Genomic DNA, 24,391 nt, shown 5'->3' on the forward strand with positions numbered 1-24,391 from the left:
GCTACTTGGGAATGAATTTAACCTTTTATCAGCGTGCCGATCGTGCCTTCGCTTTGGGTTTTTGCCGATTCCTTTTGATCTATGATATGATGACTGCCTCCACTTGAAGTGACTACTCCACTTTGGAAGTAGAGATATTCCAGAACCTCGCAGTGACATCACAGTATCCAGATGAATTGGACTGGCGTACGAGTGCGATACGAGGTAGCCTATGTATATTGAGAGATGAGAGATGGGACAGAGGTCATTTGACATCATACCTTCGTAGCCCATCTGTTTTTCAACCAGTATGTCGATTGTTATCAGACAAGGTATAAGAAGGTCTCTTCCTACGAGCGAACGCCCGATTGTTTCCTTCCCTCTCACTTCTAGAACTGTTTTTACAAAATCCATTTGTAAACCCATCAATCCAATTTGCAATCACACTACATCCAATAAATTGTATTCAACAACTTCAATACGACAAAGCAACATGTCCGATCATACACATTTGAAAGCTGAGAACTTGTTCTCTTGTAAAGGTTTAACAGCCGTCGTTACTGGTCAGTCCTGTCTCCTGTCTCCCCCATCCTATCTCCATATCTCGCACAATCCTATCAATCTATCGAGTCCTTTCTCCCCCTTCCAGTCCATCATGAAATTCCGATCCTTGTATTTCAATCTTCATCTATCATAGAACGATAGCTAACACCCGATCGGTGACGGTGACGCGCAGGCGGAGGAACAGGTATAGGTCTAATGCAGACCCTCGCCCTCGTCGAGAGCGGCGCACGGGTATTCATCACCTCTCGAAACGCCGAGAAGCTACAGGACGTAGCTAAGAAGTATGGTGGAGATGGGAAGACCAAAGGGGAAATTATACCTGTTCAGGGGGATATCTCGAATAAGGAGGGGATTGAGAAGTTGATTAAGGAGATTGAGGGGAAGGCGAGTGGGGGGGTTAACGTTCTGTAAGTGTCGTCCGCTTCAGATATGGAGCTAGATGTTTTCTGAGAGTATAGCACAGGCGTTCCTCGTCCCTTGATCTACCTGTTTCACAGATGCTGACGATGCGCATGATCTGACCACAGCTTCAACAACGCCGGTATCGCTGGGGAAGGTTCGCGAGAGGGGTACGAGGACGTAAACTCGGAAGATGCCAGTGCCTATTCCAAGCAGCTCTTGAAATCTGAGTTTAAGGAATGGGACGATATCTTACATACCAACGTTGCGGGACAATACGTAAGTCCGCTCTCTTATATCATGTTAGTATCCTACAATTCTAGACGAAGAGGAGGAAAGGTTTTCTATCATTCAGACAGCATTGCTCATTCCACTCGATGATTTTTAGTTCACCGCAGCAGCCTTCATCCCCCTCCTCAACGCCGGTGCGAAATCCACCAAAGGATACGCCTCGCAAATCATCAATGTCTCGTCCATCTCCGGTCTGATGAAGGGCGCTTCGGGCGGTCAGTTCGCTTATGCTGCGAGTAAGGCTGCACTGGTCCAGATGTCAAAGGTTATGGCTAGGGAGTTTTTGCCTTTGAGAATTAGAGTTAACCAGATTGCTGTGAGTATATACCCTATCGATGCAAATCAAGTCCAGATCTGTGTCTGTATGAGGACAGTTCATGCTACATTGAGGTCGATCTCAATTGACCACTCTGTGTTTATAGCCCGGTATCTTCCCCTCTGAAATGACTGCAGGCGACTCTGATCAACACACCCATAAATCCGATCTGTCAGACACGTCCAAAGGAAAGGGATTACCATCTGGTAGACCTGGTAAGGAGGATGATATGGCGGCTGCTACGTTGTACTTGGCAAGTTACGCTGGTGTTTTGTAAGTTACTTTATCTTGGGGTTTGATCTACACCTGTCATGAAGCTATAGGACCAATCGCTAATTTGTTGGTGACTTCGTAGCGTAAATGGCCAGTTCATCGCTCCTGATGGTGGTGCGACTGTCGCTACTCCCTCGTCTATTTAGGTGTGGAGGAGAAATTGGAAGAAGAAGTATGCAGAGACGGAGTCGACATGTAGCTATAGTACAAAGTGATGCATGGGCAAGCTCATCTAAATCAGAACATATATCTCAGTCGCTATCAAGCATTATTACATCGTAAAAAGAGGGTGGGGCACGGTGACCGGCCTCCGACCACCATAGTACACATATATCGATCCGAGTTATTCGGAATCCCATTACAGCATAATCACTAGAGTAATCACATGACGATGTTGGTGGTCGTTTCCCCACCCCTTACCCCTTTACTGCTGTTCTAGTGTATATGCTAGTCAGTTACTGTATGCTTTGGTCTGTGCATTCTTCATTTCATTCGCCTCTCTCGTCACACTCCTCCACCATACAACAAGGAAACGTAAGTCGGCTAATCCACTATAGTCTATAACCGGAGTACGTGGAATCATAACAAGTTGTCCTGGAAAAGCGGGAATTGAGGTGAAATTGAGTTGAATTGAATTGGATTGAATTGTAACTTTGGTCATTCGACAGAGAACAGACGGACAGCCATCATATCACCATATCACCATATCACCATATCACCATATCACCATACCACCATATCACCATACCACCATACTATAGTATAGTCCCCGTCATTACCTGCTTATTGCTGCACATTTACTTGATACTCTCTCTTCAACACCATCGATCCCCTTGTGTATATCAAATCAACTAGTCCACCCAACAGTCGATCAATTCTTTCGTACCTTGATCGTTACTGTCAGCTTATTCGGCTCAGGTGCACGTCCATCAATCATAATCATCAGAGGCACACACTCGAACAACCTTTTCAAAGCTAAAGTGTACTCTAGTCCACTCTGTGTCAATCCTTCACAAGACATCCTGTAACCCACCTCCTCTCGATACCTCAGTCATAGGCTAACAGCAAGATGGTGGGATTCGTACCGTATCCTGATGATCTCAACCTAGAAAAGCAGAGTGAGGTGAGTGATGAACATCTTCAATCAACCCTAAGCTCGTGGATGCTGATTTGGGTATACAGCCTATTCCGGGTACTCAATCTCAAGGCCAGAGTGGTGAGTGATTCCAGTCCAGGTTATTGACACACCAAGCTGAAGTAACCTGTTCTTAATTGATAGCAACATATCGATGCGGTAAGCTCTCGGTCAACTTCGCGTTTCACCAGTCAATGAGCTGACACTATCATCATAGCCATCTGGGATAAAACATGGTGGGAGAATCTTCCGGGTGAACCGACCACCCTCTTCGAGTTATTCGAGCAGTGTGAGTATTTCTGCCCTCCGCTATATACCCAACCTACCCTGTACTTACTCACTTAATCACCCAATACACCTATAGCCGTCGCCCGTCATCCCTCAAGAGCATTATTCCTCCGTCGACCTCTCCTGCCCTCCCCCCCAGCCGCCCCAGCCTCACCAACCCAAGAACCCATCTACTCACGTACCCTCGTCCCAACCTCCTACGGGACCATCCAATCCCGTCGATCCAACCTCGGTTCAGCCCTATTGGCATTGGAACGAGACGGGAGGCTGAAATCCTCTATAGAGAGGAATGGGGCCAGTCCACCCGAGATCACTCATCCTGGTGTGCCGTATTTTGGGAATTCCAATAGGGTCAAGGGGGGTTCGAGGAGAGGTTGGGCGGTGGGGATCTGGTCGAAGAATAGGGAGGAATGGCAGGTTGTAGATTTGGCTTGTCAGGCTTATGGGCTCGTGGGAGTTAGTTTGTATGAGACTCTTGGACCGGATGTGGCGCAGTTCATGTGAGTTCTTCCTGTTCGCACTCAGATAGACCTTGGATGCCGGACTCACCGGGTCCGGTTCACTTGTGGTAATGACACTGACATGGAATGCTGCGTAGTACCAACCACTGTCCCCTTCCTATAATCTTCGCTTCATCAAATCATCTCCCCTCACTACTCAAGATAGCCCCCAAATGCCCCTCTTTGAAGGTCATTGTATCGATGGATCCCCTTCCTCGATCGGAGCATGATCTCCTATCACAATGGGCAGCAAGTCTCGGTCTGGAGTTGTTAGTGTTGGACGATCTAGAGCAATACGGCTCGACAGATGGAGTCTACCTCGAACCTGGACCTGTTAAAGGTGTACAAGGTGACTTAGAGCTGGATAGGGAGAGAGTGGTCACTATTAGTTATACTAGTGGAACTACTGGTGAGTCATGCTTTGCTCCGTCGGACTACGTGTTATCAAAGTTTGCTCCATCGGAGTGAACCTTCTTCTGGGATAAAAGGACTATGCTGATACCACCATTGTATGACGTCTAGGCGACCCAAAAGGTGTCGTCCTCACGAACAAGAACATGACATACGCCATACGATCGAATATCCTTGGAACAACCGAAGGGATATCCAACGGTGTGGAATGGAAGTTTCTCTCGTACCTACCACTTAGTCATATGTGAGCCAGGCGCATTTTTACCCATCCTCGTGTATCGCTTACACCGTGCTGTTACCCTGCCTCCATAGCTTTGAGGTGAGTGTATATCGAATTGAAAACCCTGACATGCATATGCAACCCCCATCTGAGCTTGCGTTCCCTCGATAGCGATACCTCCATTTCGTCGTCATGTACGGTGACGGTACTATTGCATTCACCACCGGAGATGTAACGAAATTACTGGAGGATGCTCAGATCATCCAACCAAAGTTCATGGCTGGTGTACCGAGAGTATGGAACAGGTGAGTTACATATGTATCGTAAAATTCCGAATGACATGTCGGCTGATCAACCCACTACTGTAATCAGGATCCACGCCGCAGTCGTCACACAGATGCAAGCTGGAGGCCTCAAAGGAGCTTTACTTCGTCGAGCGGTAGATGCAAAACTAGCAAATTGGAGAGAGACTGGAAGTGTCACTCATCCATTATGGGATGCTTTGGTATTTCGAAAGGTCAGTCGGCAGAATCGGATCGCTCGACATCACGCAGATGCTCTGGTGGCGAGACATCGAGGCTGATGACGATATGATGTTGTATAGATCAAGGCACTTCTTGGAGGACAACTGGTATACATGTGTTCTGGTGCCGCACCGCTCACCGCTGAAGTCCACGAGATGTTGAAGATTTGCTTCGGGTGTGAAGTGATCCAAGGGGTAGGTCATCGCTCGCTTTTGAATTGATCTTCATGTATGCGCTGACACGATCGTCTTGCAATAGTATGGTCTTACTGAGGTAGGTATTCTGTGAGATCGATGGGGATGCGATAGGCTGACATTTTCGACGTGATAGTCTGTCGGTACATGTACAAAAGGGTCAGTGCTCTAAGAGACTTGCGAATAACGCTTCCAGCTGATTTTCCCCTCGGTGTTGCATAGTATCGGTGAGGATATACGGGCAGTCGGAACGATCGGGTTCATCCAAACTTGCAATGATATGAAGTTGATCGATCATGCTGATATGGGGGTGAGCGGAGTGGAACCGGTATGGAACGTATAGAAAAATTACTGATAAAGATCCATAGTATACGAGTCAAGATAAGCCAAACCCTAGAGGAGAGTAAGTAATGTTGAATGGAAAGCATCCAGGTTGAGTCGCTGATGTAGATCGGTCACCCTCGCAGAGTCTGTTTGAAAGGATACAACATCACGCCCGGGTATCTCCACAATCCGAAGGCTACAGGAGAAGCGATCGACAAAGATGGGTGGTTCCATACGGGAGAGTGAGTAACCAACTTCACACTTCCAACGGGGTCTGTGAGAAATGGTTCTGACAAGCTCTCTTTCATTCGGGTAGTATCGGTGAAATCGATGTTTATGGTCATGTGAAAATTGTCGATCGAGTCAAGAATGTGGTGAAACTCAGTCAGGGGTAAGTCTGTCAATGTATCACCAAGGTGGTTCCTTGTTATGGGACATCGCTGATGTGGACGATATTCGGTCAACTAGTGAATACGTTGCCCTTGAAAAGCTTGAATCACTATATGCGCTCGACCCGCTCTACGCCTCGCTAATAGTTCACGGAGATTCAACAAGATCAAACTTGGTTGCTCTGGCTGTCCTTGATCCAGTCCAGGCTGTGTCGCTCGTTCAGACTGCACTGGGTAAACATCTAAAAGCTGGGGATCTGAATGCGCTTGAAAATGCAGTGGGGGATAGGAAGATTAGGAAAGCTGTTTTGAAGAGGTTGGCTAGGACCGCTAAGGAACATAGATTGAATGGGCGAGTATATTTGATCAAATTGATCAATGTATCAACGTGAAAGATGAGACTGATGATGGAGAGACTTTAGATTCGAGATGATCAAGGGGATTCATCTGACTGTACAACCTTTCCCTGAGGAGATCATGACTCCCACTTTCAAGGTTAAGCGGTGAGTTGTTTTTTGGATTTGTCCCATTACTATAAACGGAGATGGAATTGTGGTGTTGATTTATGGTGTGATTGGAATAGAAACGTCGCTGCGAAGCGATTCAACCAGGAGATCGAACAGGCTTACAAGGAAGCTGAGTCGCCTGAAAAGGATGAAGGTGCTGGGGCGGATGCTGCCTCCAAGCTTTAGATCGATAGGCAATGAGGGAGTACAAGGGGGAATTGCATAAGGGATAGCGATTGGGCCCGGGCCTGTAGGGTGAAGTGATTTCAGGTCGGAAGGGGTGAAAGGGGAAGATAGGAATGAGCAGTCGGTCATCTAATTAGGTGGTATCTTTGCTTTGTATTTTGCTTTCCGTTATGGTTATTGATGCAATCGAATATATGTATGCCATTTTTCAGATTGAATTAAGGGATATGACACTCGACTTGAGATAATCATTCACGTTCATCTCTTGTTCATATCGCATTCACCTACAACCCATTGTGTACGCCTTTCTCCCTCTTACCAAGATATACATATCTTCAACGACGCTTATCGCGAATTCCACGGATCACCGATCAAAGCTTGGATTTCATCTCTTCGAATATCTTTGTAATCTCGTCCTTTGAGAGCTGCATGAGGTGGGTGGTGTCAGAGCAATGGTCAGTAGTAGTAGTCTACCTAGACCGCTCGGAGAGCAGTCTAGGTGGATGAGATATCACTCACATCTTTCTGAGCTATAATGACAAAGGGGTTTGACGCAAATCATCAGCATGCAATAGAGAGAGATGAAATGAAACGACACCACTCACTCGGCCATCCAATAACTAAACCCTCTTCGTCGCCTTTCTCAGCGTATTTGGGGATAACGTGGAAATGCACGTGGTCTACTACCTGGTGGGCTGGTCTGCCGTTGTTCTGTGGTTGGGTGGGGGTGTCAGTACTTCACTATATTTTCTTGACTTTGGGTGGAGATCCCGTCAATTTTGGACTCAGGTTGATGGAGGTTTAGAGAGTGAGAACGTGGCTCACTTGAAGGATGTTATAGTTCTCTGCTCCCTATTGACCAGAATCATACATTCCATTGTCAGTCAATCCCACTTGATACTTCCTCATGGGTCATGATTCCCCGTGAGACGGAGACCCACCGTAGCTATAGCGAGCTTCTTCAAAGCAGGGATGATATCCCTCGTCTGGTCGTCTGGCAAATCACTCAACTTGGCAGCGTGGTCTACAAACGAGGATATAGAAAGATTCAGCTCGATCTGTCACCCCGTCGCTCTTATGGTGAGGATCCTTGATAATGGATCATGATCATAGCTAAGCGAGAGAATAGACGTACGCTTGGGAATTACCAGACAGTGTCCTCTGGCAATAGGTCCAATATCCATGAACGCAAAGATCGTGTCTGTTTCGAGAAGTTTCATCCTACGTCGTTATCCACCCCCATCGCCCCCAGCCCCAAGGTATGATGTTAGATTAGGTCATGCTGCTACAGTGGAAGGAGATACTTGCGAGGGGATTTCACCTGCGCCAATGAAACCCACGTTAATACAGTGCGTGGTATAGATCCTAATAGAGAACACTCTACTCACCCTTGATGATCTTGCAGAAGATGCATGAAGCGAGGGAAGTCATCGTTGTTGTTGTTCTTATTAGAGTTGCTTTCTTGAGCTAATCTTGGTATGTAAAGTGCTCTCTCACTCTACTTGTATTGCAATGACTACATTGACATTCCTTTCTCGTACAGTGCGAGATGAGTTGTGGTGTAACCCACACCGGCTCGAGCATCACTCGCTTCCGAGCTACTTTACGAGCTACTGTTTGATAAAGTGTGGAGACCCCTTGCACCCATACAAAGAGGTTGCACAATGCCACGTCATGACTGGTTTCTTCGGCCTAAATAGCCATCGGGTGAATCGGCCGATGCGAAGTGGAGAAGGTCCACTACGATATGGGAGATGGGAGATGGGCGATGGGAGATAACCATATATGCGATACAATCACAGGGAGACAGGCATCTGTCGAGTACCTACAGATAGACGGACTAACGAGTCAGATTCCTCTTATTTGTATTTCGGGCGAACTGGACAAAGAACGACTCAATTGTTTCATATTGCAGGTCGGCGACACAAAAAGGTATAAAACCCCCTCGTCGTCAGCAGGTTCAAGTCAAATCACGTATCACTCTTTTCTACACGTACAATGTCCTACACCTCCAATTTGACCAATCATGATCCCTCGAAATACCAATCCAACGCCTCGTTCGTCTACTCGTCTGCCAACTCGTCTCCTGTCCTACAACTCCTCGATGCTCAGCCTGGAGAGAAGATCATAGATCTGGGATGTGGGACTGGGCAATTGACTGTGCAGATTCAGGGGATGGTAGGTGATGAGGGGGAGGTGGTAGGTGTTGATAGTAATGAGGGGATGGTGAGTCTTCAAGGCCTACTATCTTCAAAACAATATCCATCGAAACATGTATAGTATGAGCTATGGTCAGATAACGATACTGATGATGAAATCTAACATAGCTTCAATCGGCCAGATCCACCTCGCCCACCTCAATACCATACATCCAAGCAGATATCCAAGATCCCTCATCATTCGCTTCCTCCCATCCAGACTTGAAGGGGAAATTCGATAAAGTGTTTACGTCCGCGACATTACATTGGTGTAAATCCTCTCCTGGGGGGGTGTGCGAGTTGGTAAGTTGGTTGTTGAAACCTGGAGGAAAGTTTGTCTTTGAATTTGGTGGATTCGGGAATTGGTAAGTCTTAGGTATTCTTATTCTTGTCTCTCTGTTCTATCAATTAATTGTACATTCCACAGCCTGACCACCCTTACTCCCGCTACATCAAATATGTTCTCTTCAACGATTGAACCTCATTCACAGAGACGCTTTGACTGACTCGATAAATTCTTGTTTCGTGCTGCAGCGTTGGCATACGATCAGGCCTACATCAATCCCTCAAATCTATAGAAATCGATCCAATCCCCCTGGATCCATGGTATTTCCCCACAACAGGGCAGTACGAGAAAGTACGTGCCAGACCGTACCTCATGCCTGCCTCGAACTTTCCCCAGGGATAAACTGAATTCCCCTGCAATACTATCCAGGTACTCAACTCCGCATCTCTAATCCCTCAAGCTGTATCCCTCGTTCCTCGTCCTACACCACTCCCCACGAACCTCAAGGGGTGGCTCGAGACGTTCGCTCGGAATTCCTTCTTATCGACTTTATCTGACGAGCAGGCCAACCAAGTGTTGGATGATGTAGTGGAGAGATGTAGGGTCGATAATTATTGGTCGACTCATAATCCTGGTATAGGAATTGAGCCTACTTCTAGTTCCAGTGGAGGGGAAGAGGGATGGGAGGTCATGTATATTAGATTGAGGGGATGGGCCACTAAGCCTGAATAGGGTATCATCAGGGATAGTTGGTTGATCTGTACTTATACATTGGACGGCTGAGTAGAGTAGAGCAAAGTAAAAGAATGAATGCATATTATATTGTACTCATATTCAGATTCCATTCTTGGTATGTGTTGCTCATCGTCGACATGAACTAGAGAACGAATACCAGGGATACTGAATTATATATTGAGTTGATAATTGAAGAGGAAGGAAATAGCTTTTTCTGTTTGTTTTATGAGTTTTCTTGGAAACGCCCGTTTGTTCACACCCGCTATCCATCCCTTCAACTTCTTATTCTCCTCCAAACCCTATACTCTTGCCTCCTCGCGCACCTCCCTCCTCCTAATCCAGCTTCGCTTCATCGTCCCCTCCTCTTCCTTCCGCCTTCAGTCTCTTCACTGACATTTAGTGTCGATGACGCTATTACTTGTCATCCACCTCCCTTCGACCTTCTTCAGTAGATTCGCCGGATCTTTGGGAATGCTCGACCGAAGGAAGTACGTCCGCATTGGCCAACGAGATTTTCGATCCGCCATCGAAGGCTAGGGCGATCTCCTCGAGGGTGTATCCTTTGGTTTCTACCATGACTAGATACGATCGAACGAAAAAGGTGACATCAGCAAAAGTAAGTCAAAGTCAAAACTCAGGGATGGACCCGAAGTGCGTGAGGGATAGGCAAAACTTACAGAAGTATACCAAGACGAACTCGATAACTACCAAAGGCATATAGACGATATAGTATTTATAGCCTACACGGAACATCTGATTAGCAAACGATGTTTGACAGAACGAGTACGAGTACAAGGGTTAACCCACCAATAGCGTCCAAAGCGATAGCATCGACCCAAGCGACATACGCTCCTTGCAATTGATATACCGTATTCCAAACCAACAGACCCTTGGATCTCATTGAGAAAGTCTGCACCTCCGATGCGTAGGGGTAGATGATGGGACATGCGAAGTTGAAGAAACCTTGGTATATCCATACGAGGGAGACAGTAGCTATACCGGCTGAGGTGTTGACTTCGCCAGTGTTGGAGTATACGCCGCTACAGTGTAACAATCATTATTATAAGTGACATACTCATATGTCTCATAAATGAGTAATAGTGGTATTCAGAAGGGAAGAAGAGTTTTACTCACCCAGAAACACATAATCCGATCAAACAAAGTAACAAGAACGGCCAAGTGAACAACACAATCTTCCTTCTACCCACGAATTTGCTAGTGTACACAGCAGCGATCTGACAGAACCACGTGAATCCGTTCAAACCAGCTGCGATACCAGTTTGGGTCGTCGCATTGGTGATCCCAACCTGGTCAAACACGATGGTGTAGTAAGTGTACAAGATGGACGCTCCAGACATGTTAAACAAGAATGGCATGAGGGTGGCCAACCCCAGTCGATGTCTGTTGGATCGTCCCTTGAGGATGGTAGACCATTTCTCCGCTTTGGCGTTCTTCTCCTGGGTGATAGCGCTCTTCATCTCTTCGTATTCGAATAGAACTAGTGGATCTTGCGGATCACCATTCCCATGGTAGGTTACCATAAATTGGAATGCCTCTTCTTCCCTACCGTGGGCGAATAACCACCTAGGAGTTTCAGGTACGAATTGGACGGCAACGAGGATGTAGACGGCGAAGCCTACTTGGATGATGTAGGGGATACGCCAGGACCAGGAACCTTGCATGTAGCCTACGCAGCCGAAGATCACCCAACCTTCGATGAAGAGTCCGAGGATGTACCATGAATTCTGTGGGGGTATATCAATCAGCGTCAGGTGATGGTATGTTTTTGGGGAGGTGGGACACTCACCCAGGCATGGGCGACGGTCGATCGAGATCTGGGATGACTAATCTCTTGAACGACGATCAAACTGGTCATGAGGAAGGAAGTGAGTCCAAAACCGATAATGACTCTTCCAACGCAGAATACTACAACAGGATTTACATCAGTTCAAACGATCTCTCATTAGAGGGGGGACGAGGAGAACCCACGAGCATATCCGTTGGCTCCAGATACACCAGCGATACAACCGATAATAGACCCAAGAAGAATAGTAACACCGTAGACTAGACATACCAGAAGGATAATGTCAGCTAGCACCCTACAATGAGATGGAAGATATGCTCACATCGAATACCCCATCTTCGACCGAAGTGCTCATCGATATAGGTGATGATGGGTCCAACAGCAACACCGGAGAAAGAACCGCAAGCGTTCAAAAGACCAAGTTTGACACCGTTAGGATATCCGACGTCAGCTTGCCAGGCGTCGGAGGCTTGAAGACCTGAGATGAGGGATCCGTCGTCTATAGAAGTCGTAACATATGATCAGCGGGAAGTCTTTCGAGAGTCATGAGGAATGTCGATCACGTACATCCGTTCAAGAGCATTCCCACGGCTACGATACTCAGGAAGCTGCAAGAGTAAAGAACTTGTCAGTCGGTCTTCATCGACAAAAGCAAGGTAAACGAGAGGAGTCAACTCACAAGTTGAGTTTGAGTTGTCCCTTGTTTTCGTACCATTTCAAATGATCGCTCGCATTGGGGCTATACAAAGCATCAAGGCCAAGTCAGTATGTCTCACCATCCACACCATACCATAGCTTAACTCCGCTGTCTAGCTTCAAGCGAGAACAAGTTGAGTGAGTGAATCGAAAGACAACTCACATAGCTTGCCAATTAGTAGTCGACATCTTTGATATCCACAAAAATCAAAGTATGACAGACAACCTATTGTACAACCCATTCCACCCGTGAGCTCAAGACGGAAACACGTTTAAAAGCAACTAGCGACGCAGGCATTATCCTGATCCGCTAACGACGGTATAATCTCAGCTCGAGTTAATTCCCATCTTTCATTTTCTCTCTCGCACTCTCTTCCTAGGAAAAGAGGTATAGAGAGAGAATTGAGGGAATCTCGGCACCCGTGTTGCTTTTTGAATCTAACATTTCATTTTTTCACTTTCTACTTCTGCTTCTGCTAGAAGCAAATGCAAGAGAGCAAAAAGCGTTTATCAAGATCTGTTGAAGATTCTGATAAATGAAACAAGATAGATTGTCAAATGTCTCTTTTGTCTTCATTTTGATTTAGAGAACTTTTAGACTAGCAATTCTTTTCTCTGATTCTGCACTTCACGTTGTATCATCATGATGATAGTATACTTGGTTTCGATTTATACCGCGTCGGATTCAAGATGCAAGGAATGATCACCTCGAGATTGATAAGATCTCATGGTGCGTATTTTGGGTTTCTGATTACTGACCTAGAGTGTAGATAGTATTTTGAGGATTTGACTGGGATTGAGTCGAGTATGTTGATATGAATGAAATCAAGAGAAAGAAGGAGTGAGGAAGGAAGAAGACGAATCGATCTGTATATATATGTATGCTAAATAGAAATATCGAGAGGTGGGGAGGGTACGGTGCGATCTCTTGGTATTTTTCGATGGATCCTCTTCTCACGCTAACTGGCTACAAGTTGAAAATTGCGTAATATGGGGGGGTAAAGCGGATCTCCGTGACTCCACCAAATTCGAAATTGATCCTCACATATATCCGGTGAGTTCGTGATAACGAATGATAGGCTGGCAGCCTGACTGAATTGATCGGAGAGAAGTTTGTGATATCTTTGACCCCCATCAACAAATACTCCCTCTGACTCGACGAGTACGGGTGGGTGATCCGACGCATTCCTAGATCCGTGCGTAGAAGCATGTTATTAAGTGTCAGTTCATATACAGTAGATATAAATCCGCCGGCCAAGGCCAGTGCGGAGAACAGGGAAGCCGTGACCACACTCGTACTTCTGACAGCATGCGACGCTGATGCGGCTCATCCCTCATATCTTTGGCATTTGCATCTGAGCATCTTAGCCCCTCTGATTGGAGAGTGCGGATGGTCGGAAGATATACTCTCATCCGCATGCATGCTCTCATTTTAACCATAATCGATAATCCCGGCAGGCAGTGAAGCCGCTATGAGCGGATACTGGGAGCATAAGGGTAGGCGAGTCCGTGCCGTGCCTTGCCTTAGGACAGGCCGGTTCAACGTACTCGAGTACTATCACTATACAGTACTCGAGTACAGTACGAACTCAAGATCAAAAATAGATACAAACAAACGTAAACGACACGACACAGCATTGCATGGATGAGTAAACTCCAGTACTCCAGTGAGACAGACAGGACGGGGAGACGAAATCGCTCGGCATCCTCAACTCAAGCTTGCTCATTGGTTTGATGGTGTAGACGTAGATAAATACACTTAGTATTGTTATATCAGAAAGACAAGTGGAGGTGGTCAACTCGGACCTACTTCCTCGTCCTTTTCTAACTTTCCCCTTTCCTTCTCCCCAGCCATCAACTTCCCTCTCACCTCGCAGATCACGATGGACATCGACAAATCCGCTGTCCCACCCCCTCCTCGCCGCAAACGATCAGTCAAGCGATGTCTCTGCATATCATGTATCCTCCTCGCTATCGGTGTAGGCATATTCATCGCCGTCACTCTCATCTCAGCAGCTAGGACGACGATAGAATGGACAAGAAACCCACACAAGGCATTATTGTACAATGGGACCATCACACCTGATCTCATCAGCGCTCAAGTGGTCAAACCTCTTATAGATAGTCAGACAAAATTCGATATACTCTTTACGGTATATGCTAGGATACCGAACGAGGAGGTGGAAGATGAGAAGCAGAGGAAGGAGTATGCGGATGAAGGCGATTGGAAAGCTGAGGAGTATACTGGAAACGAGCTGGCTATAGCTGCCAAGACAGGTAAATCACCTGTGGAAATTAGGTATCTCCCTGCGGAAAGGGTGATATATCAGGATGTGGTATTCGAAGAGTTGACTCTGGACGATAAGGACGTTGAGAAGATGATCAAGTTTGAGCTACCCTTGAAGAGGTTGTGAGTCATCATTACTTTTTGACCTATATCTCTAGTCTGTTCTGCCTGTTCCTTGCCATCCTCGTACCTGCCCTCACTGTTTTCATCCCACTTTTGCTCTCTTCTCTGCTATCGGACTCTTCGCAATATCATCAGTGTATTGATCGCTAATACTGGGGATTGATCTGAAGTTACGACGACCAAATCTATCCACAGGACGTAAGAGGCGCTATCGCATTATTACCTCACCGACCAAGCAAATTAGATAGGTTAGATAATTTCACGAGCTGGAAACCTGAAGAAGGGCAATATCCTGTGAGAATCAATGAAAAGTGAGTATATATATATCTGTTGATTCCCCTCTGCCTCTTACAACAGCACCTGCAATCCATCCTTTCCAAAGGACCCTTTCCCCCTCCCCCTCCCTTATCCCCATCCCCTTCCGTCTTTCAACGCAATTTTCTGCAAGGGAGCCTTCCCTTCACAAAGAGCTGACTGACTATCAACCCTTATGCAGATATATACAATCCTCCAACCTCTATCCCAAAGATGAAGATCACACGATCCAGTGGCAAGCCCTCGAGCAGCTGACATACGCATTTCCATTGATCGAGTTTCACAATCACGGTGATCCATGCAATTCTACTGAGACGAAAGTCGATTATGAGGAGTTCGAAGACGATCTGTACGCCAGTATACGCGATGAAGAGGAACATGTCGAAAAGAAAGATGAAACATCAGAAACTGGGTCTCAGATCAGCAAAGGACCAGCGAACACGAAGCATGAGAAGAAACCCAAGTCGTGGATGCATCCCCATATAGTAGCCAGGTGAGCTCATCTTCTCTTCTCCGATACTTTTTGGACAACAACCTCCTTGTATATCGTCTCGAGACGAGGATACAACAGCTCATACTGAATATTGTAGATCCCACGTATATATGATCAAGGAGACAAGATTTTTCGACAGAAAAGCTTATGATAAAGCACATAAGGAGCTTCGAAAGATTGCCGTGAGTTTCGCAACCATTAGAATCTCACCTCCCCTTTTCGTCTCCCCGAATCGAGCAACAGTAATGAGGCCGACTTTGCAAGGTCATGTGTTTGCAATTCTGCGTGATTATAAATTGAATACACGCTAATCATGAACTGTGATGGTGTAGTGCGGCAAAGCCTCTTCAGGTAATCATATCTCAAGATTCTTTTGCTCGAGGACCTACCCCGCAAATGGACACTGGGAAAATCGCTTTGTCCTGAACCCCGAAGGGTCAGACGCTAGGAAAAAGAATAAGGAATTGGCATATGGACCGTATCTCGATGCGATATATCACGCTGCGGGACCCAAGGTATGGATATTTTGCACCATCAGTCTACTTCCTGGCTGAATCCTGATCACTGATCACGACCATTTCGGTGGGATAGGATGTTCACGCTTTACCGGTCACTCGACATAACTGTTCCACCTCGCCCACCCTCACCCCAGATCCCGAAACCTTGCCGATCAACTTTACTCTCCGGTTCTCGTCCCTCACACCAGCAAGAGTGAGCTTACTGAACAATTTTGTGCGATATCATCGAGTGGCCCACAACGCTAGTGATTTCGAAAGAGCAAGTTCCCATAATGACTGGGAACAAGCCAGTGGTGTATTTGGAGCGAAGAAGGAAGGGACCCACCCTATTCGACGATTGATCATCACCACTCTGCGAACATTCTTGGCCTTCCCTATCTTGATTCTGAATTTGATCTACTGGTACACCCGGTCCACGACAGTCGGGATCAATCATCCAGCCACGTACATCTCCTCGGGCGGTCTATTGCTTACTGCGCTGGTGGGGATTGCACAAGGTTTCAAGGATGTTGATGGATGGTCGGATGGGGTTTTGCTGGTGTTACTTACTGTATTCGAGATTGTACCTGCCATTTTGCAACTTAAAGCTACATTACCGATCGAGCTTGTTTGGGATGGGTGGTGGAAGTTTAGTGTCAGGAGATGGAGATGGAGTCATAACGAGCGGAACAGTATGAGGAGAGGTACCGGTGTGGATCAGAGGATATGGGTAGGAGTGAGTGATTTCGATGAAGTTCGATATCACCACACGCAATCCTCAACCTTTCCAGTGACTCAAGCCTAAGCTGGGATTAAAGCTTACATTGCGATGACATTCTCAATCTTTAGGTGTTCATCCTCCTCTTCTTGATACTGTACATCCCCCTCAAGTACTCCCTAGCACTTATCCACCCCTCGATTCTCCCTCCACCTCCAATCCCGTCTACCACACCATCAATCATACGAGACATACACGAAAGCCAAATATTCACCTCCCTCTCGCGTACTCTCGAAATCTTCTCCCTGATCTTACAAGTGGCGCACAATCACCACAACTTGACTTTCGCAGGGAATTATAAGATCACCACATACATGATATTGGGATATACGATATCGGAGCTGGTATATCTTTTCCCATCTATCATAGGAGAATATCACATGAGGATGGGGTTGGCGTATATCACGGTGATTGAGGTTGGGATTGAGGCGGTATTGGTATGGCAGGCTTGGAAGTTACCTAAAGTGGATCAGAAGGTAGAGGAGGAGAATTAGATGAGTTCCATGAGTAAGGATAAGTAGAAGAAGATTGGTCTATATCTAGATGTAGATAGTTATGACATATGCAAATCTCTCATACACAATGCACTGAACGAAATTCAACGGTCTGATGGGATGGACACCATCATCTCAAGTCACCAGTCTTCCCCTGCTCACTCACAGCGACTACGCCTCCGCCCCGTCCCACCCAAAACAAAAACTACAGCACCCGGGATTCCCAAGTGGTCCCCCACCTTGGTACTAACCGGGCGATAGGCAGGATCGCTGCGCAGAGCGGACGGGATGCGGCTCTTTCTGCCTTCTATGGCCGTAGATGAGAGATTTCGCTTGTTACACATGCTTATATGATGGCCAAAGAGCGTTCAATGTTCTCTGATTTGATTGTACCTTTTATGTGTATCAACCCATAATCTTCCGATGACTACCCCTCCTTGCGCTACCTTAGTTCGTTGGTAACCTCAACAGAGTGAATCTATGATGCATGTAAGGCTACACGGCGTCTATGGTGTTTTGTAGATTATAGTATGTGAGAGTCCGTCCCCCTCCCTTCCCCTCCTTCCACTGCCTCCAAATGGTTCGTGAAGGAGTCAACCCCTCTATCAAAAAGAATTCTCTAAGGAGATTCGGCAATAGCCTCGGCCTCGTTGGCCTTCTTGCTGTTCAGGAAAGAAGTTTCGAATCTCCTCGTTCTAGGCTTTTCAGGCCGGGTCCCAGCAGAAGTAGCACCGGGGGCAGTCTCGACGTGCTCGGTCGTACCTCTTGTTCCTTTCTTCTCGTCCTTGGCAACCACGGTAGCCAGGTCGAAATCTTTCCATTGTCTAGTAGGGATTCGAGCCTCCATCATGAAGCTATGAGCGCAAGAGGTGTTATCAGTAACGTCACTTATAGGAGAGAGCGATGGACTCACTTGATCTCTTCGAGGGTTCTACCGATAGTTTCGGGGATGAAGAAGTACACGAACAATAACGAGGCGAGAGCTCCAAGGGAGTAGACCTATATCAACAAAAAACACAACCAATTCAATCAGCGATGAGAAGGCATAACAGAACAGCGAAGGTGCGAGGACTTACAAAACCGATCATGGGACCCAAACCGGCTTGGTCAGGTCGGAACAAGTATGGTAGAGTGAAGGTGACCGCCCAGGCTGAGACCCAGAACAAGGCTGTACCGATCGACAAGTGCTTTTGTCTGTTTCTTCCTGTTGACATCTCAGCGGCGACTACCCAAGCCAACGGACCCCATGCTACGTTGAAGGCGAAGACGTAAAGACAGATCATGGCTGCTACGGCCTTTCCGAATGCTGGGTGATCGGCGAGGTATGGCTCGAATCTTGTTCCTTGGCCTGCAACGGCTCCAAGACATCCGACAACCAATAATGTGATCAACATGAAAATACCGCTGATGACATCAATCAAAAGCCATCAGTATGTGTTATGAGTGATGATTGCGTGAGGAGATACGACAAACTCACGTGTAAAGGAGCAATGGTCTTCGACCAAATCTGTTGACAACGAAGAAACTTGCAATCACACCAAGAACTTCGATACAGTCGACAATGATCTTTTGTCTCAATGTCAGCTCCTCAGGTCCCTAAGTTCTGATAGACTGCAAGAAGAGAGGCACTCACAGTGATGACGAAGGTATCTTTCAAACCGACAAGAGTGAAGAAGGTAGTAGTGTATGAGAAGATGAATTGCACACCCGAGATCTGCTGAGATACAAGGATACCAACAGTAGCGATGAACTTTCTTCGCTCGACGGGGTTTTCTAGACGGGTCGACCAGAACTGTCAGCTTATTTGGCAACGTTCATGTGTAAGAGTTCACGCGAAAACTCACTCCACAGGTCACTCCACCTTGAGACACTACTTGAAGATTCGGCTTCCTCCTCCCTCGACTTGTTGAGGATAGCCAATTGCTCCTGTACCAAGGAATCTTGGTAATCTGAACCGGCGTGGATTTTCTTCAAAGCTCTCTCGGCCTTGGCTTCGTGCCCTCTGTACAAAAGCCATCGAGGGGATTCAGGAACGATGAAGAGAACTCCGAAGAGAAGGACGACCCAGACGAGGTTGATTCCGACGGGGATTCTCCATGAGGCAGTGGATTCAAGGGTGTGGGCGCCGAGACCTACACAAGCACCAATGACTTGTCCGATGGCCAACATCAATTGCCAGCTGCACCAAGAAAGAGATTATCAGCAAACGTCATGAGGGGTCGAATAGGGAGAGATTGGACATACGAAGAGACACAGGCACCTCGAATTTCCACGGGAGGGATCTCAGAAAGATACAATGGGGCACTAAGAGTACCGTCAGCTACTTCTCAGTCGGTTTGCCTCAAGATAAATGGGATGTACTCACGCGTTGGAGATAATACCGATACCAGCACCAGCAATCAATCTACCGACGGTCAAGAGAGCACCGCTTCCGACGATGATCATCTGGAGGACCACACCGATGGCAAGTAAGATGATAGCTGACAAGAGACCACCCTTTCGACCTGAATAATCACTGGATGCGTATACCTCGATTAGCCACCCTGATCACTCCGGTTGCATGGTAGCCCGATAAGCAGGAACTCACCCGATAGGACCAGCAGCAAGCGAACCAACAACTTCACCAACTTGAATAATAGACACCCAGAGCGATTGATCACCACTTGAGATAGCGGGTTCACCTTCAATGATATCACCGAACTGTCGAACTGCGACCGCTCAAACTCAGCTCGATGGTCGGATGCTAGAGTGGAGGCTGCAGGCTGCAGGCTGCAGGACTCACCGAAAACGGGCGTCTCCAATAATGAAGTGAAGTAAGTACCATCGTACCCATAAGCGATAGGGGCGATAGCGATCAGAGCGCAGAAGAAGATTGGTCTTCTGTACTCCTTCTTGAGGAAATCTCCCCAGGAATCGAGTCCCGATTCTCCACCAGCAACGGCAGCTACCATCTTTGTATGATCCTAATCGAAGTAATGAGTTATGGTGGTGCAGAGGAATAAGAAGTCGCGAAATTGCGTTGTAAAGAAAAAGAGGAAAATCAAAAATCAAAATTCATCGAGTGATGAGTGATCTTCTTTCTGTTGTTTGCCAAAATAATTTATCTTCACACGCTTGTACACCCCCATCAATGCCCCCAAGGGGCTATTGGACAGTTTTTCGTCCTCCCCCTTCCAACCGTGTCTCCAGCAGATTTTTCGTCTTTGGTATCATGCCGCAAACGAGTTGGTCGTTTTCCCTAATTTTTCCGTCATTCGTCATCGGCAATCCACCTTGCATTCGGTGAGTTGGGACAAGACAGCACTGTACTGTTCTCAGTCTACATCAGAGGAACGTCACCTGGTAACGCCTTCAACGTCATATTGCGATTTAGCCTGACAACAACGGAAACGAAAACTTTCTTTTTACAGTACTACTCGCGCACCCGATGAGTTGGATGAGGGATCTTTGGGAAACCGCCGGTAACGACATTTGCTTCAGGGTGAACAATTGAGACCCTTAATGCGGCTAAGCCGGAAAAACATCTCTAAGCTGTTACAGGCATAGCGTTTTCAACTTCAAACCTCTCTCTTCACTCGGGTTCAGTCAGAGTCAAGTCCGAGTACCTGTAGAAGCAAGCGATACATTCATAGATGCCGTTTTTCTTGGCATACCTATACCAATTGACAATTATCTGTACTGACAGGTTAAGACAGGGAATGAGCGGTCGATCGAAGCGGCTTTAGTAAGGGTTTCTTTCACGATCACTGGGTCCTTTTTAGTCAGGAACACAGCTACAAGTCTAGCGAAAATTTGCGGATGGGTTTTTGGGAGAAGATTCGACACGCTAAAGGGAGATTGGGGCTCGCTAGTTCATCTTTTGGGGGTGACGGGGGCAATTGTGCGATCCACCACGCTGATCATTGTTGTGTTTGGAATATGGTGGGTAGAAAGGGGGCCGCTAAGAGTCTGTGGTGTGTGATCGAAGATTGGTGTTGTCGGATCTGTCTGCTCCATATCACCTAAATTGATCATCATGAGAACACGAATCACGAGGCACCGGCCGATTCTGGCAATGCGGCAAGAGATGCGATGCATGGTATAATTTACAAGGAAAGAATCAGAACTGAAATCGAATATGGTACAAACAACACACCAAGAAAATGATAACAACAAACTCCCTTCCACATCTCTTATCTCCCGCGTGTATGGGTACTGACTGTCCAAACCAACTTCAATCCTGAGACCTCGGCATGATCACGTTCGATGTTATTGACTGAGTCATGTGCGCGAAGTATCAAAGACATCTAGCGAAACAGCTTCTCAAAGCGACATTGCAAATCTGCACGTTACCTGCGAACCCAACGGCATACTGAACATCAGCTGGTATACTAAAATGGCAGCCCAACTACCACGGAATCATATGACAGGAGTGAAGTGCTTTGGGGGAAAGGAGGTGGGTAGGAAAGCGAAGGTCGGGGAGGGGAGGTTACTCACCGTAGACGCTCATACAGCTCAGATACCCTGCGTTACAAGTTGCTTTACATGCGAGATAAGGGTTCCACGCTTCTGCCATAGGGATCGAGGCGAGGAAAAAGACGATGAGGAGAATCCAGAACAGGTTGAGGATGTTGAGCTTGGACATTGTTGGTGTTGCGGTTCGATCAAGAGTGTTGGGTCTGGCAGAAGGGAGCTGGTCTTGGTCACCTGTGCAGAGTGGTGGCGGCCACGAACTTGAGGATAAGCTGGAACATATCTGTACCTTCATTGAACGTACCACTCACGGTAAATCAGTACTACGAGTTTAATAGGTAATGCGAAGAAGGTCTTGACTAGCTGATATGCGATTATGATGGTCAAGCAAATACAGGAATACATCGGCTGAACAGGATGGGAAATAAAGTATAAGACGATATTCCCTTGCCATCAATATATACCATGTCCAAACCTCAATTATCGTCGTCGTGATTATTGCTTATCGTATCATTCCGAATGGGGGAACTAAACTCAGCAATAGCAAGTGGGTCAAAAACGCATGGTAAGCAATATCAACATGATGTTGCTCATCAACGAGGTCCAAACATTCCCAAGGTTCAGGGAGTGGGTAAATCGATGTTCCTTTTTCCCACTTGTATAGCTTGGTAGGAAAACATCATTGATACACAAGGAAGGATGGTCGACCTTTCCTGGTGGTCCATCTCAGAAGTGGTAAGTGTGCGTATAATACTTGATAAGGAAAGGAGGTGGAAGAGGCGTGTTCAAAGTTTTGGATCTGTGCGTTAGGTCAGACTAGATCAAATGTAATACTCCTTTTTGTTCTGAGATTGGAGCCACCATCGTCATCACCAACGGTATGAGAGGAGAAGAAGAAAAAGCGAAACACAAATTTTTTGGTGGGGTCAAGAGGCTTGATGAGGGAAGAACTGACTGACAACATCCGTGCGTCCATTCGAGCCCCTTTCCGCAACTATTTGTAATAACTTTAAATTCGCTTAGCTAACCTAACCTGCTGTAGCAGGAAGAAGAACGTTCATGAGATGCTTATTCCCCACCTACGGTAAAGGACCACCATACCTTTAGATGGGATGGGGAATACATGATATCATATATTGTCACAGCCTCATGCCGCCGGATATGAATTAGCTTGTGTGACATCACCTGTTTGTATGCTCACCTACTCGGCATACCCGTTTTGGCGTAGGTATATTGGGGATGCTGGTCGCCATGGCGTCATCTGCAGCAATACCGATGCCCAAGAGGTAGAGCAGGTTGTATAACATACTGAGAAAGTGGGTAAGTGAGCTCAGGAGGATTGATCCGTATCATCGCGGATCAGGATATACAACGGCCCGAGCGTGCGTACCGCACCAACTCAATACCTTAAAATCATCAAACTAAAGACCCATGCTGTCAATGAACGTTTCTCATCTTCCTTTTCTGTACGATCATGGACCGATGATGATGGACATCATCCCAAACTTCATCGCCTCTGACAAGATGATATCTTATATAAGAAGATAATACACCATAAAATTGCATGTCTCTGGAAAAGGAGTACCTTTGTTTTCGTTATGTATCTGACATTTATAAAACATCCATACCCATCTATCTATATCGAGGTCGTTGTATCAACAGAAAACTGGAAGAAGATCGCATTCACATCTATTTTATCTTTGAAAGTTCATTATAGGAATCAAGTAGTCTATGGTGAGTTGGGCCTTACAGGCAACGATGAGAACATTTTTCGGTGTGGGAAAATGGTGCGTTATTCATTGTCGTTTCTCGATCATTCAAATTGTGAGAAATGTGGAATGTGGAGTAAGAACCGATTGTCCATCTGGAGTAACGAAGTGGTGCGTGACCTTGAATGTCCGTTGAGAGCTGATGAAAACGATGTTTCTTCTTTCGGTGCAAGTGTAGTAAGGTTGGGATGAGGCGGAAACGTGTTTTAGGTGAGTTTGATCGAGGGCATCTAACAGTGCATAAAGCACACTGTCCTGATCGAGTAACACGAGGCGAGTCGAGGACCGGAGACTAATCAAACGAAATCGATGAATTAGCCTTGTCACACACACACACACACACACGCATACACGAACACACAGCTGTGTATGGTTCTCGATCAAGCACGCCCAAGCAAGATCAAGGGTTGTAACGATATACAATATGTTAAACCGGTCAACACGGGTTATAACATAGTATAAAAGCGAGTGGAGATCACAGCAAGAGATGCGTCGCCATTTATACCCTATCAAGCATTTTATGGGGAACTTCCGAGAGATGCATCTTGATACGGGTGGCAAATCGAGTGATTGGAAATGTCGTCATGGATGGGATAATTACTAGGTACAGTATAACTGCTCAAGCCGGTAAAGAGGGGAGAAGATGATTGAGAAGATATAAAGCAGACAGAAAGGAACGGGTAGACTACGTCACGTCTCAAATGAATTGAAGTCGGTGTTGAACTGAAGGTTGATACCAAAAAGAGTAACAGAGAAAGAAAGTCGACTCACTGGCAACCCTAGCGCACATTGCGAATTTCTGTTCGCACTGCTGTCTACAGTAATACGACATGTAGACGGGGTTGAACGCAGCTTCTGCTGGAGTAGCCATGAAGGCCATGATGAGGAGTAAGACGAGGATGAAGACTATAGGTGAGAAGATCAATCGAGTGGATTTGGTAGTTGATGACATGATTTTGGAGTAT

The 24,391-nt window shown here is 46.5% G+C and overlaps 9 protein-coding genes and 1 non-coding gene across 10 annotated transcripts; 4 read left to right on the forward strand and 6 right to left on the reverse strand.

Moving 5' to 3' along the window:
• Nucleotides 1-472: 472 nt before the first annotated feature.
• On the forward strand, nucleotides 473-1,968 carry I302_102457 (uncharacterized protein; the record flags this gene model as incomplete). The annotated part of the gene is made up of 6 exons (XM_019187830.1): nucleotides 473-542; nucleotides 716-950; nucleotides 1,071-1,221; nucleotides 1,331-1,549; nucleotides 1,656-1,822; nucleotides 1,905-1,968. The coding sequence occupies 6 exons, from the start codon at nucleotides 473-475 to the stop codon at nucleotides 1,966-1,968; spliced, it is 906 nt and encodes a 301-aa protein (XP_019050708.1).
• Nucleotides 1,969-2,891: 923 nt separating this feature from the next.
• I302_102458 (uncharacterized protein) lies at nucleotides 2,892-6,499 on the forward strand (the record flags this gene model as incomplete). The annotated part of the gene is made up of 20 exons (XM_065869483.1): nucleotides 2,892-2,945; nucleotides 3,005-3,038; nucleotides 3,102-3,116; nucleotides 3,175-3,246; nucleotides 3,322-3,745; nucleotides 3,844-4,154; nucleotides 4,268-4,400; nucleotides 4,469-4,475; nucleotides 4,548-4,681; nucleotides 4,749-4,893; nucleotides 4,981-5,094; nucleotides 5,159-5,173; nucleotides 5,231-5,253; nucleotides 5,317-5,404; nucleotides 5,463-5,497; nucleotides 5,562-5,660; nucleotides 5,735-5,809; nucleotides 5,887-6,159; nucleotides 6,230-6,310; nucleotides 6,391-6,499. The coding sequence occupies 20 exons, from the start codon at nucleotides 2,892-2,894 to the stop codon at nucleotides 6,497-6,499; spliced, it is 2,241 nt and encodes a 746-aa protein (XP_065725555.1).
• A 371-nt stretch (nucleotides 6,500-6,870) lies between these two features.
• Nucleotides 6,871-7,719, reverse strand: I302_102459 (uncharacterized protein; the record flags this gene model as incomplete). Its single annotated transcript, XM_019187832.1, has 6 exons — nucleotides 6,871-6,924; nucleotides 7,019-7,029; nucleotides 7,105-7,210; nucleotides 7,325-7,351; nucleotides 7,441-7,523; nucleotides 7,635-7,719. 6 exons carry the CDS (start codon nucleotides 7,717-7,719, stop codon nucleotides 6,871-6,873), a joined length of 366 nt encoding a protein of 121 aa, XP_019050710.1.
• A 778-nt stretch (nucleotides 7,720-8,497) lies between these two features.
• I302_102460 (uncharacterized protein) lies at nucleotides 8,498-9,715 on the forward strand (the record flags this gene model as incomplete). The annotated part of the gene is made up of 4 exons (XM_019187833.1): nucleotides 8,498-8,725; nucleotides 8,827-9,062; nucleotides 9,232-9,334; nucleotides 9,413-9,715. The coding sequence occupies 4 exons, from the start codon at nucleotides 8,498-8,500 to the stop codon at nucleotides 9,713-9,715; spliced, it is 870 nt and encodes a 289-aa protein (XP_019050711.1).
• A 417-nt stretch (nucleotides 9,716-10,132) lies between these two features.
• On the reverse strand, nucleotides 10,133-12,407 carry I302_102461 (uncharacterized protein; the record flags this gene model as incomplete). Its single annotated transcript, XM_019187834.1, has 10 exons — nucleotides 10,133-10,296; nucleotides 10,396-10,458; nucleotides 10,526-10,758; nucleotides 10,853-11,463; nucleotides 11,526-11,644; nucleotides 11,708-11,782; nucleotides 11,845-12,021; nucleotides 12,090-12,130; nucleotides 12,202-12,261; nucleotides 12,382-12,407. The coding sequence occupies 10 exons, from the start codon at nucleotides 12,405-12,407 to the stop codon at nucleotides 10,133-10,135; spliced, it is 1,569 nt and encodes a 522-aa protein (XP_019050712.1).
• A 1,694-nt stretch (nucleotides 12,408-14,101) lies between these two features.
• On the forward strand, nucleotides 14,102-17,205 carry I302_102462 (uncharacterized protein; the record flags this gene model as incomplete). The annotated part of the gene is made up of 7 exons (XM_019187835.1): nucleotides 14,102-14,628; nucleotides 14,799-14,939; nucleotides 15,125-15,436; nucleotides 15,534-15,618; nucleotides 15,769-15,951; nucleotides 16,028-16,669; nucleotides 16,783-17,205. The coding sequence occupies 7 exons, from the start codon at nucleotides 14,102-14,104 to the stop codon at nucleotides 17,203-17,205; spliced, it is 2,313 nt and encodes a 770-aa protein (XP_019050713.1).
• A 203-nt stretch (nucleotides 17,206-17,408) lies between these two features.
• I302_102463 lies at nucleotides 17,409-17,523 on the reverse strand. Its single transcript, XR_002022003.2, has one exon. It is a non-coding gene; the product is annotated as a 5S ribosomal RNA (ribosomal RNA).
• A 301-nt stretch (nucleotides 17,524-17,824) lies between these two features.
• Nucleotides 17,825-20,156, reverse strand: I302_102464 (uncharacterized protein; the record flags this gene model as incomplete). Its single annotated transcript, XM_019187836.1, has 10 exons — nucleotides 17,825-18,059; nucleotides 18,119-18,204; nucleotides 18,282-18,609; nucleotides 18,683-18,771; nucleotides 18,839-18,978; nucleotides 19,050-19,384; nucleotides 19,450-19,509; nucleotides 19,571-19,720; nucleotides 19,793-19,913; nucleotides 19,988-20,156. The coding sequence occupies 10 exons, from the start codon at nucleotides 20,154-20,156 to the stop codon at nucleotides 17,825-17,827; spliced, it is 1,713 nt and encodes a 570-aa protein (XP_019050714.1).
• Nucleotides 20,157-21,481: 1,325 nt separating this feature from the next.
• On the reverse strand, nucleotides 21,482-21,829 carry I302_102465 (uncharacterized protein; the record flags this gene model as incomplete). Its single annotated transcript, XM_019187837.1, has 2 exons — nucleotides 21,482-21,537; nucleotides 21,682-21,829. 2 exons carry the CDS (start codon nucleotides 21,827-21,829, stop codon nucleotides 21,482-21,484), a joined length of 204 nt encoding a protein of 67 aa, XP_019050715.1.
• Nucleotides 21,830-24,123: 2,294 nt separating this feature from the next.
• Nucleotides 24,124-24,378, reverse strand: I302_102466 (uncharacterized protein; the record flags this gene model as incomplete). Its single annotated transcript, XM_019187838.1, has 2 exons — nucleotides 24,124-24,149; nucleotides 24,198-24,378. The coding sequence occupies 2 exons, from the start codon at nucleotides 24,376-24,378 to the stop codon at nucleotides 24,124-24,126; spliced, it is 207 nt and encodes a 68-aa protein (XP_019050716.1).
• Between the last annotated feature and the right edge of the window lie 13 nt (nucleotides 24,379-24,391).

This window comes from Kwoniella bestiolae, chromosome 1, assembly GCF_000512585.2.
Source record: "Kwoniella bestiolae CBS 10118 chromosome 1, complete sequence".
Taxonomy (NCBI): domain Eukaryota; kingdom Fungi; phylum Basidiomycota; class Tremellomycetes; order Tremellales; family Cryptococcaceae; genus Kwoniella; species Kwoniella bestiolae.